The 12500-nt window shown below is 40.4% G+C and overlaps 1 protein-coding gene across 1 annotated transcript in view; it reads right to left on the reverse strand.

The window, feature by feature from the left end:
• Positions 1 to 2506: 2506 nt before the first annotated feature.
• T265_08901 (hypothetical protein) overlaps positions 2507 to 12500 on the reverse strand; it is a gene marked incomplete at both ends in the record, with an annotated part of 29514 nt that continues 19520 nt past the window's right edge. Inside the window, one exon of the mRNA XM_009174829.1 lies at positions 2507 to 3259. Coding sequence (XP_009173093.1) covers positions 3045 to 3259 — 215 coding nt within the window. The remainder of the gene's footprint in view (positions 3260 to 12500) is intronic.

Genomic DNA, 12500 nt, shown 5'->3' on the forward strand with positions numbered 1-12500 from the left:
TCTAACAGTCTCATGTCAACGACCGCTGCCTTGCCGCTGGGCCTTTGAAACAAAGGCTCTGCTTGAGGACCGTAATCTTCCTCCTGTGTATGCGTGGGTTCCCTGATATTATCCTAGCTCGCGTACAACCAGGTCAAAATGGTAGCCATGCTACCCTCAACCAAAGTGCCATGGGATTCAGTGCACCATTCCTCTCTGTTTGATACACTCCACAGTTAACTAAGAAAGTTGTAGTACTACTACTCTTCTGAAAGGGCAACTAATGAGGCTAAGTAATTTACAGACATTCTTTCCCCCTGAAGTGAATCACCGTGTGGATTTACCTGATGGTCGTATTGTTGGTGCGGTTTGAGCTTCGCCAATATGGTTCTCTCTTGGTTGACAGATGGGTAATGTGACCTAAGGTAACGCTTGTCTATAAGCACATTTTAAAATGCTAGGTTCGAGTTTACTGAGTAGACCCAGATTGGTAACATTAAAGAAGTTAAAGAAACAAATTCTTTGTGGTCTGTGGAGACAGAAAATTTTGAATGATCATGCTGTCCATCAAAATCTCTTTGATAGCCTAAGGATATGCGAAGTTTGTTGTTTCAACGGAAGACAGCCTACAGTCACTAACAAGAGTGCCTTACACTGTGCCACCTTGCGTTTTAACTTTATGGGGTCAAAACTTGAAAAGACTAACCCAGAAAGCCAAGCAAAGTTATTGAGTATAACGGGCAATCTTCGTGGTTGGCTTCGCGTGATGCACCGAGTGATAGGTGTAAATCGGTGTTGCTGGTCGTGGTCTGGTCTGATCGTTGAGCTGGTTTAGATGCGTGGTTTTCTCTGAAAAGGCTTTTCGTTTCTTTATTGTTTATGCTTTACTGCCTAGGAACAAGAATAAACCCAGCATTCCGTGTGTGTTGACGTTATTGAATTTTATGGAAACTGTGGCCTACCGGAATTTCGGCTTACTTACTGATTTATTGTCAAATACTTCATGATTGCTAGTCGAACCCGCCACACTCAGGTTGTGAGCAGCCGAAGAATGTTTGACTATTTTAAACTATTGGCAATTTTTTCTGGCAAAAGCCACTGAACAGTATGTTCTATACTAATGCAGCGACAGATCGTTTAAAAATTTGCCGTAATTGCAGACCTGAATGGGAACAAGTGCCCAGTTCAACGTAGTGCAATCCCAAAGCACATACTCGATTGAACATAGACTGAGTGCACTCGTGTTTGGCGCCACGTGTTTTATTGGATCCTACAGTATGTATAGATTTATTCACACGACAGTTTGTGATGATCTAAACCAAATATGTCTTAGCGAAATAACCCGGGATAAACGACAGGCTTACTTTATTGCCTATACTTGAATCGAGGGTGTTGCTTTGTTGAGCGATTGGTTAGCATTACTTCTAGATCAAGCATTGTCAATGAACGTTGATTCTCTGACCAATGTTCATTCAAGAGACTCGTCAATTTTTCTAAATCGATCCCGGCGAAAGTGGCGTGTCGCACCAAAGTCAGGATATTATCGAGCTATTTTCAGCCATTTGATCAACGTGATACATGTTGGTCGAAATTCCTTATAGTTATGACAGAAGATGGTAAGGGAGAGTTCTGTGAAGGAACGTTAGGGACATCACGATGATGCCACTAGTCTGATTTTACCTATGTCAGCCGTTGGTTGGAGCCATACATTGGAAAAACCAGGTCTAGCGTAAAAAAAAATTCTCTGAAGATTTTGGGGCCGAAAGAAAACACCTGCTGCATGCTCAAAGACACACAGACGTGTACTTATCCACACTCAGATATCATGCTTAAATAACTGTTATACCAAATGATCTCAAAATCTTGATGTCGGCCATCATTCAGGAAGAAACCAGCTGTAAATCTGGCCCTCACAGACAACTGTATTTTGGCTTGCTTGTAATGCGGACCTTCATGAAATCAAATGAGTAAACAATAAGCAACTAAGTGGTGAAAAATGAATTGATCTGTGTATTCTACCATTCATTGGCAATTCGACGGACGCAGATCGAGAGTTATTGATTAAATGGCCCTGGTGTGCTACCAACTAGATGATTTCCCGCAATTTTAGTTAAAATAAAGGGAGGAGGTTGATGCACGTTATGCACGTTGTTATTGTTGACTGTTGTGCTGCTAACAAAAATATGATGTTTGAAACAGTTTTGACACCCGCAGTTGATATATTCAGCAGCAGTGTGGATTCAACGCTGGGCGTCCTCATTATGTTTTGAATTTGTGAACATGCTGCCAAGCCTAGCTTCTTAGCTATTCAGTGGCGGTCATCGGGACTTAAAAGCCTATTTTTTTCACTTGACGCTTTTACTGATTTTATGGAAGAGCCCAGTCATAGTCAGCCTGTGGCGGCCCGCATTCATATCGCTTGACCGCACTAAAATACGTTACCTGAAGGAAAATGTTCTCATAAATGTTGTATTCGTTTAAAGGAGATGAATGATCAGAAATAATCACTAATTTCTTAAAAGTACACGAAACAGCTTCAAACAATACATTTATTACTTCAAGACCAAGAATTGTGTATTTAGATCAGCTGCCATCTTCGTATGGGAGAAATTTATGTCGAATTATATAGAATTACGGAACAAAGCGATCATTTTCTCCCTGCAGGCTGTAACTTGGGGCCCACAGAATACCACCTCAAAATCCTGGACATTAAATAAATATACCAACACAAAAAAGCGTTCCTTTGGAGGAAGTGAAAGTCAGCCACATAGCACAAATTTGTGATTTAAACAAAGGGTCATATAGATACTAATTTTTATCGGAACACAAGATCCAAGGTACAAACAAAACCGTACTTAAGCCAAGTTTTGAAATTTGGACACAAAAATACTGTGACAATGCTTTTAGTGAATAAACACAAAACATATAATGCCAATAGTTCAAGATAAAATGGTATACATGGAAAAAATACGCAGTACTCTGGATAACGTGAAAGTAAAAAGTTATTCTTTGGATGTTTGCAAACTGCGGTGTTGTCTTGCAGATTTCCTGTGAGACGGCCTTCTTCACGGTGCTCCAATGAGTTCCTTATTGGTAACAATCTCTTTGATTGCTTCCCGTAGAGCACCATATCGTTTCACAAAACTATCACTCTTGCTGGAACGATAAAGTACATCCAGTTCATTGATAGTCTGGACGATAAGTTGGATACGGGTCTCTAACCGGTCGTTGTTCTCACGAAGTCGTCGATTTTCTGGCCCAAGCTCTTCAACGGTGTAATCTGTAAATACAATAGCAAATAGTTTGTCATTCAGAATAATTTTCTTAAAATACCCAAGTACGAACTGCGACTGGCAGGTCAATCCAAATTAGAATGGGGCAGCAGTTTTCTCAATCTATCTTAACGTCTGTCATTCTAAGCACCGTAGCAGCAAGAAAGAACGTAAATACAAAGCTGCTTTCATTTAATCGGTTACGGCGTCGTTACGAAGTAAAAGTGTGCGTAAAAAGCAAATCTATTTCTGGCATGCAACAGGACAGAAATGTTTTGCTCTTCTTATGGAAACTCTCAAAATGCATTCAGTGTGGATTTAGTCTTTACGTGCAAGTATTATTCCGTTCACTTGCTTCCCATGCTTTAAGGCAAAAATCGTATTCGCTTGAAGTTAATAAATGAAGACATATTTCTCTACTGGAATTCGCTGTAGTCATCTGCATACAATCATGCTTTGGGTCTAAACGTTTGAGAGTTGTTCTGGTTTGGTGAATGTCCTTCTTCAAGCGTAATAAATGATAGAACGGTGGTTGGTAAAATTGAACCCATTTTTTTCATTTTTTCTGTTTGTTTTCTATAGCCTCAAAAGAATGTGAAGTTACCTTATGCAGATGGAGAATTCCACCGAACCTTAGTTGAAACGTTACCCTGTCCTATTGATTCGTTTTGACGTTTCTACAATACAGGGTTTGCACACGGCGCACTCTGTATTTTTCCTGTTTTGAGCCCTATTTTAACCGAGTACTAGAAGTAAGAAAAATATCAAGGGCTCAAATGGTATGCGCGTTTTAAGTAAACTCAAGATGCGCAAATTTTATTGAAGCGAAGCTAGTTTTCGTCCACAAAACAACACTTGATTACATCCGCTTTTGTAGAGAAGGTCATCCCTATTCTCACGAAATGACCTCTCCTTACTCTAAACTCTCAACTAAGGAGTGGCGGTGTTATCTGCTTTCTATCCCTAGTTGATATTACGAGCCACCTAATATTATAGACCAACAGAGTTTGGGCTCTCACATATGTGTGTTGAAACTAAATTTGCAGACAAATTTGCTTTAGCCCGTTCACAAGTACGAGAGGAGCTCTTCCTTCCGAAGTTGAGTACGAAAACTAAACAATCAGTTCAGCTTTTTACCAAGATACTGATGATGGCTGGTTGCTAGATACAATGGATCCCCTAATTTTTCCCGCGTATTTTATTATGCCGACACTAGATTGGTGCCAAATGCATGCACGTAGCACCCCTTTTAGCTAGACGCAGACCTCTAGTGTCTTCCCTGATATTCTCAGTTGTTCCGTGTACAAACTGATAACTGGCCCATACAAATCGGATGCCATTCCCTGATATATATATATATATATAAGTATACATATATATATATTATAAGGATAGAATGCCTCACATTTTTACTACTCATTCCTCGTGCGCTGGAGTTTGGTAATCGAGCAATATTTGTTTGCTAAATTACTGCTGGTTTGCTTTAATACAGCAAACAGCCGAAGAAAACGATTGGCTTCAAAAAACTTCGCGTCAGGAAGGTCAGGTATCTGAAAGTAATTTCTGAATGCCCGGAGCCCTCTACGACACTCACATCTTGCCAGAGTCGAAATATGGAAGCTATCAGTCATTCAGGCTAGAGAAACCAACCAGCTTCTATATTATATGGAGAGAATGCCTCACATTTTTACTACTCATTCCTCGTGCGCTGGAGTTTGGTAATCGAGCAATATTTGTTTGCTAAATTACTGCTGGTTTGCTTTAATACAGCAAACAGCCGAAGAAAACGATTGGCTTCAAAAAACTTCGCGTCAGGAAGGTCAGGTATCTGAAAGTAATTTCTGAATGCCCGGAGCCCTCTACGACACTCACATCTTGCCAGAGTCGAAATATGGAAGCTATCAGTCATTCAGGCTAGAGAAACCAACCAGCTTCTAGTCAAATATTCAAGCGGCTAGTCAATTTAGTAACGGCATGTCAGGCATGCCACAGAAGCCCGGCTGATGACAATGAGAGTTCGAGCATTTCAGAGGCACGGTCGATGGTGAATACTGTTCATCATATTCCAAAAAGACAGCCTGGATCACTTCCAAACGTACCTTTCAAATAGCACTAGGTCCCTTGAAACTTTTGTTTGAAAAAACGCTTTGTGTTCCTTTTTGGCGAGTCTTCTTCCTACACTAAGGCACTGGAGCGGAGACAGTAATTAGATGCAACACTTAGCTAAGATTCTTGCTTATATCAAACTGAAACCAGTCGCCTAGTTCAGTATTCATCGATGAAAGGTTGAGTAAAGTAACGTTGTTTGTCCTTCTTTGATCCTGTGGCTTACGGCCGTCTTGAAATAACGCCTTAATTATGGTCATGATTAATTGATTCGACCACTTTTGGACCACAATCTAAAACCGGATGTTCTTGGACTCAAAAGTTAGCATGATATAAATAAAGCTGGATGCTTGTTCGTTCATATTTCCCCTAACAGTTTTGTGAAAACAGTGCAAGCAGTCGTGCATCGTTTGAGAAAGTGACACCAACAACGGGTTACTGACGGCACAGCGCTTATGCACTTCGGCTACCGTTTCCATAACGACAGAAAACCAGCTGTCTTGTCAGTATCGAACAAATGCATCAGTAACCGTAGCGATCTGTTACCACTGATAAATGTCAGCATACTGTCATATGCTTTGATCAAGCCTTGTTATCTGCTGAGAGCTCTCGAATGAAAAGTAGGGTATATTGTCAGAAGTCTAGGTTTGCTTCAGAAGGAAAGGTCTTGCATCCTGAAATGTGTGATTGACTCCGGACTAACTTCTATTTACATCATATAGTTGGCAGCGTCCATCAGAATAATTTAAGGTGCGTGACCCGCCTATTAATCAGGTTATAGTGTCATTCATTTTGTAGTGTACTGCTATAACACCACTGTGGTGCAGTATTTCTTTTATACATTAAAAGCTAGCTACTAGTGAGGCTTTTATTATTATGAACGCACACTTTACGACTGCTTAACACATTTTGTCTTTACAATCTAGAATGTCTAGGCATCTGTAGATAAAATAAACGAAAACACGCGTTCATTGAGAGTTGTTATGCACGCAAGTATTGAAAACCGCCTGCTAATTCGTCTTTGTTAATCACTGAAATACAGCGTTTTGTTAAACCAATTCATCTAAACATCAAGGAATGAGCTTCAGTAGATGAGTTAGTTAATTACACAGACAAGCTTGTTTACAATTCCGGTACAGAACAAACCAGAACCCTATACGAAACATTGGAGTTTAGACATGAAAACTAACGCTATGCTGATGTGACGTCATTCACCAGTTGAAATACTAGATGTTGCGATACACTCATCCCATAGCAAGTAGTTGGCTACGAACCAGCAGGAGACCTCCGAGCAGTTTACCGTGAACACGATAGCCAAAGAAGCTTAGAACACTGGGACGTTTGAATTTATCTATATCAAATATATTTCCAAGATTCCATCTGCAATTCCTTAGGAATTTCTTGTTCTGATGACAGACGTTCGTGCGCGTGCGCTCAACCGCTTAGCTTTGGCAATATTTTGTTTTAACCGCATGATACTACGACCAACGACAGTTAAGCCTAATCAAAGCTTTTGCTGACACTAAAACTGGAGACCCATGTCCAACTCATACTTCAAAGCCCGAGGTTTTACAAGTTTTTCGGGTTTGCGGGGAGCATTTTTGATGCCAAGATGCTATCCTTACAAAGCCTATTTTCCGGGTCATGATGCCACTACCATGGCCGGACTAGTCTTTGAAACTGGATAGAAATAACGCAGGAGGCTGTGAGTGAAGTATCTGTCGTCGAACAAATGCCAGATATTATGTTGTTTGGCAGATACGTCCTGAGAGAAAAGTCTAAGCCAAACATACATCCAAAATCAAAATAACTGCAGGATTTCGCCATACTGTACTGATGACAGTGAAACCGCTGACGTCCGAGTGGAAATTCTGTCCTTGAGTTTGATTCACGAAATGTTTCTAATAGTCTGAACGAAGAAAAGAACCACACAGTTAACACAATCATCCTACCCGTAAGACTTTTTGTTCAGAAGGACGCTGGTAGTTTGCAACGCGGGTTAGAATTTCGCCCCCTTTTCCGCCAAATGCATCCAAAACTGTTTGAGCAGCCTGACAGGCGGTTTCACTGAGCTCAGAAATATAAATTAATATTCCAGCGAAAGAATACCAACCGCATTTGAGTTCGCATCATACAGTACGTCTAATACCTACAGCCCTAGAGAGAAAGCACTCCTTTTTTGACTTCTGTCATAATCAGCGTTCTAAATGCAAATAAGAAACACACTGTCTTGCAAAAACCAGAGACCGGCCTAACGTTTTGAACTGTTATGCTCACGTCCCTGTATGCTAAGTAGGCTCGTAGAGCATCCGTTTACAGGTAAAGACTTTTGACGGCTGTAAATCAGGTGCCCATTGAAGCATGAGGATTCTGTAGGGTAACTTCCCTTTAAAAAACTTGGAGGCTAATTTAATGGTAGTTTCATTGTTAATAAGCACCTTCAACGCCCTTTTAGACCAGTTTAGTATCGGTTCTTCATTCAGAATATGACTTCACCGTTTAGTCTCGTGGTTCAGCGAAAGGGCCTAGGACCACTGTTTTGATGAACCAACACCATTTTACTAGCCGTTAGGGAACCAGCTGATTTTTTCTTCATTACTAATATTTGCATAACATTTTTGTTTTCAAAGATGTGTGTTTAACTTTGCTCATATACGAGGAAAGAGAGAAAGCTAAATCTACTGTAAGCCTGCAGTATCGAGTGGATTCAATAAAGCAGCTCTAAAGCGTTGTTGCTTTTAAAACGTGAACACTCTATGATTAAATCCCATGTGGTATTAGTGATATTACTCAGCATTCTCCCAAGCTGAAATAGTATATCTTATAAGCTTCACCTTCAGGATAAAAAGGACTCTCAAGATTGAGTCACATATAGCGTAACATAAGTGAATTCGACCACGTGCACTGACTCTGGCGTACTTTGTTAATGAATGCATCGCTTTTGAGGAAAACTTCAATGGGGCTTGTGAACTGCAGATTTACCTCAACAGTGGATAAATGGATAAATTTGGGGGCAGCAATACAAAAACATTCATTGGAGCAAAACAGGCTCATTTGCAAAAAAAAATTGGTTTTGCTAGAGACTCACCTGGAAATTAGCTTAACCGCTCGTTTGTGACGTTTCCGGACAACTGTATATGCTGCACCAGGCAGCTTCATGCTTCAGTTGCTACGATATTCGAGATATCGTGATACCTGTATATTCGTAATGCGTTACTCATGGGTTGCTAAACATGTGTCTGCAAATGAATGTATCTCATTGCTTTTGTGCAATTTGGGTTCAAGTAGAACATTGGGTTGACAGAAACTCAGGGACTACGCCTACCTGTTGAGCCCCAAGAAGGGTAAAACCGGTCTTGGGCTGTCGAAGAATTTTCAGCAACCTTATGAGTAGTACATTATGAAAATTGCTCAATGCAGTTGAAGGACTATTCAGCTAGATACAACATATAAGATTTTCTATAGTTGCTTCATTTTTAGTGGATGACAACGGTGTTAGATGCATTTGGGTTCAAATCGTTTTACATCTTATTATTGTAAGTACAATTTAGAATGTCCCTTTTATCAATCTGCCCTTCGCTTACGTTTACTGGAATGTATGCGAAACACGAGGAGGTGAGTCGTCATCAGTCGGAGGCAGAGCACAGCACTTTGTTAACCATTCTCAATAATTTTAATTGCATTCAACTACTGCTCAAATAGCGATTTTGTTGACAAAAATAATCCGCGGGTTTGCGATACAAACGCAAGCACTTGAAATGTACGGGGACCAAATCGAAGGAAAAATCTTCGTTCTTCACTCCTCAGTAGATAATAAACAAAAGTACCTATTGACCGGAAAATGTTCGACTGGTTTGCACCACTGTCCCGATTCAAACAATCTCCCTGCTTGGATGACAGAAATGAGGATCTTCAGTGTACACCAGCAAAAATTAATGGATTGTGTCCTGACCAACTATCGTTGTAAGATGTGTTTCACCGCATATTTTAGTGCACGTAACCTGTTGTTTGTCTCATTCGATCTTGACTATAACCTGGGACAGCTTGTCAGGACATGAAGCGGAAACGAGGTAAGAATAAAGATTTTCGATGACTTCATTTGCACACAATAATACTTTCCTGATGCAGCACACATTCACGACGGTGCATTAATAACATCCAAAACTAAGTTTCATATTCGCGGTGAATTTTGAAAACCCCAAAATAGTTCACAGTTTTACTAGGCTCAATTTGTCTGGAGCTATTTGACCGTTATTTTAAACATGTACCTTATTGAAGTCATTAAATAATTCCAAACCTAGTATTTAAGTTTAGTTCAATAGTGCTTTTTTTAATGCAACGTTTTATTCCTTGCGTCAGAGGTCGCCCACTTATTAAGCAGTGTGTTCGGTGCCACATCAGCGATCCCCCATATCCTCTGAGGATTTGAATGACATAATCCTCTGGGATTATTTGCTAGCTTTGTCATTCAGTGCTATTTTTACAACTGATCTCATCCAGTTTACGTAATTGCTAGAACTATCTGTTCGGCTACTGTTTTAAGCCCTCATGTTTCTAAAGCTCTATAAACCACCTCTTAACGGTTCGACTAAGTCGTTCATTTGGATTCCACTATGTCGTCACAGTCTATCTCAGTTCTTGCTTTTATGGATCAAGAATGTCGAGGAGTGATTGTCTGAAAACCAATTAAACGTAAGCAAGAACACGCGAAAACCGCTTCCGTTATACAACGACCGAGATAAGCAATAATTCGTAAATTCCTAAACTAACTGCCATCAACGTTGCAATGCTTATGTCCCACTGACATATTGATCCAAATTGTCGTTTTTGTGTGTAATTTTTCAGTTGAAAACTTGAACCTCAAAATATATGACTGCTTAATTGTTTTATCCTACTGTACATTATTTAGCGGTAATCATTCGTAGAATCAGGATGCCTCCTACACATAAAGTTTGAAGGTTATCAATAACAATTCGATTGATTTTAGTTTTATATCTTCATACGCGGTGGAGATAACTTAAATTTTGTCTACACTGGTGTACAATAGAATGCTTCACTGGTATTTCAAACGGATGTGCCGAGCAACATTGTTTCTAACCAATTTGCTACGGACCGTTATATAATATCTACAACCTGCTTGCAAAAATCCAGCGTTGTCGTGCTTTTCAGCTGGTGATTTGTTTAGGAAACAATATACTTACTAGCGGAATTCAAAGCCCCGTAAACAAAAAAGCAACCGATATAAGATGAGCTTACTTGTTGAGTATAGGTTGCTTTTAGATTTTAGGTTTCTACGCAGTAGAGGACTGGGGTGAAGCAGGAAACAATATGCTCAAAAACACCTTGTAGATAGTTATAGAATAAGCCGCTATAACAATTAATTCAAATGTCTCGTAAGACAGAATATCTGTTGTTAGTAGTATGAACACAAGACATTTTACATAGACGCAGAATCTTCTCAAACCATCAGATACTTACTTCTAAACTGGCTTGGTAAGTGAATGCCACAAGCAATTGTAATTTTATTTCCGGCCATATTTGGCCGGTGAAAAAACAGAACGCTCTTGTAAGCCACATTGTCAGATACAGCTAGTTTTAAAAAGTTGTCTTCTTCAAGTAAAATTCGATCTCACTGCCTACGCAGTAGTATCTAATGGACTTAGGTGTGCCTTTCCGAGTATATCTTACGTAATTTTGAAATGATTTTTGTACGACGTGCACTGCAGGTGTTTTCACAATAGCATTCTTTGCACCCAACTAGCAGCCCACTCAAGTGCGTTTCTAGAAAGATGAACGTCTGCAAGCTGGTATAGGGATTAGAGCATAAAACTGAGGAGTTCATGTAGTCACTCCCTATGGACTACAACTACGGTCAGTAGAATTGAACTTTTTGCTGAGATAATCCTCATAACTTCCGTGCCTAAATCTTGCTAGCGCACATCGTATTTGTTAACTCACTATCTGTTAGAAATTCAACAAATCGGTCGGCCAGATGTTTATAGTGAGTTGTCATACCAAACGTTCATAAGGATGATATGAGGTTTAGCATCTTGCCCAATTTAATAATGGAATTCAAACGCATCTTGAGATAAAAAGTTAATTGAGGACAGTGATGGACACTTTGAATGATGAAAAGACTGCGCTCCGAACCGTCAATCTCTTGAATTCAGAAAGAGCACGTTGGAGCATAAGCTAGAATGAAGAGTTCAGAAGAAATCCTAACAACAACACAGGTAAGAAACTGCACATGATTGTCAGTGGCTATCTCGGATAACCAAACTTCGGTAATTTTCACCGCAGACGTCACTGTCCAGCAACCGAGTAGTTTCTCCGAGCATACGACTTTTACCGCATGTAGCATTTTGTGTAGTGTGCCAGAACCATTTGAAAATATAAAGCAGCAGATATTTGCAATTACTATTATTGAGTAGTATAATGTATACTAAACGCAGAAATAGCATCCCATTAGTCAAAATTTCTGACATAAGTTGCATCAATTGTAAAATGCTTTTTATTGACCTGGATGATATATCTTGGTAAATGGCTTTGGAAAATGCACCACATTTTGCGATTTTTAATTTCATTAGTAGGTGAATGAAACTAGTCCGTCACGAAGAGACTGGACCTTGCCGTGGTGTGACGGTTTGCGCACCTCAGCGATCCATTGAGCTATACTGGAGAGTGTCCCGCGACACTCACAGAGTCTCTCATACCAGGTTGGTCAATGGTTAGAGGTCTGACGAACACAGTTTCCTGGCCCTCCAGGTTGGGGGTTGGAACATGTAGCGACTTGTTCCGTAGAAACGGTAATGCACTTGCATTTCCCGCCAAACACCACTGCCTTGCGGCTGAGCTTTTGAGTCAAAGGCTTTGGTTGAGGACCCTGATCGTCCTCCTGTCTAGGCGTGGGCGCCCTGGCAGTACCCCGGTCAACGTACAACCATGAACTGCACATACGCAAACAAATTCATGCCACATTGGCCGTCGCGTGGTGCCATCAGCCGGGTCGCCTTACTTGCTGCATACAGCAAGGCGGGTAAGCGAAAACAGGCTACTGCTGACGCCTCTCTTCTTTCTCCTTCACATACTTTTTCTTCCCCCTCTCCCCATCCATTAATAACTCTCTCCTTGTAGGCCCAGCAC

Source organism: Opisthorchis viverrini (genome assembly GCF_000715545.1).
Source record: "Opisthorchis viverrini unplaced genomic scaffold opera_v5_244, whole genome shotgun sequence".
Lineage (NCBI taxonomy): Eukaryota > Metazoa > Platyhelminthes > Trematoda > Opisthorchiida > Opisthorchiidae > Opisthorchis > Opisthorchis viverrini.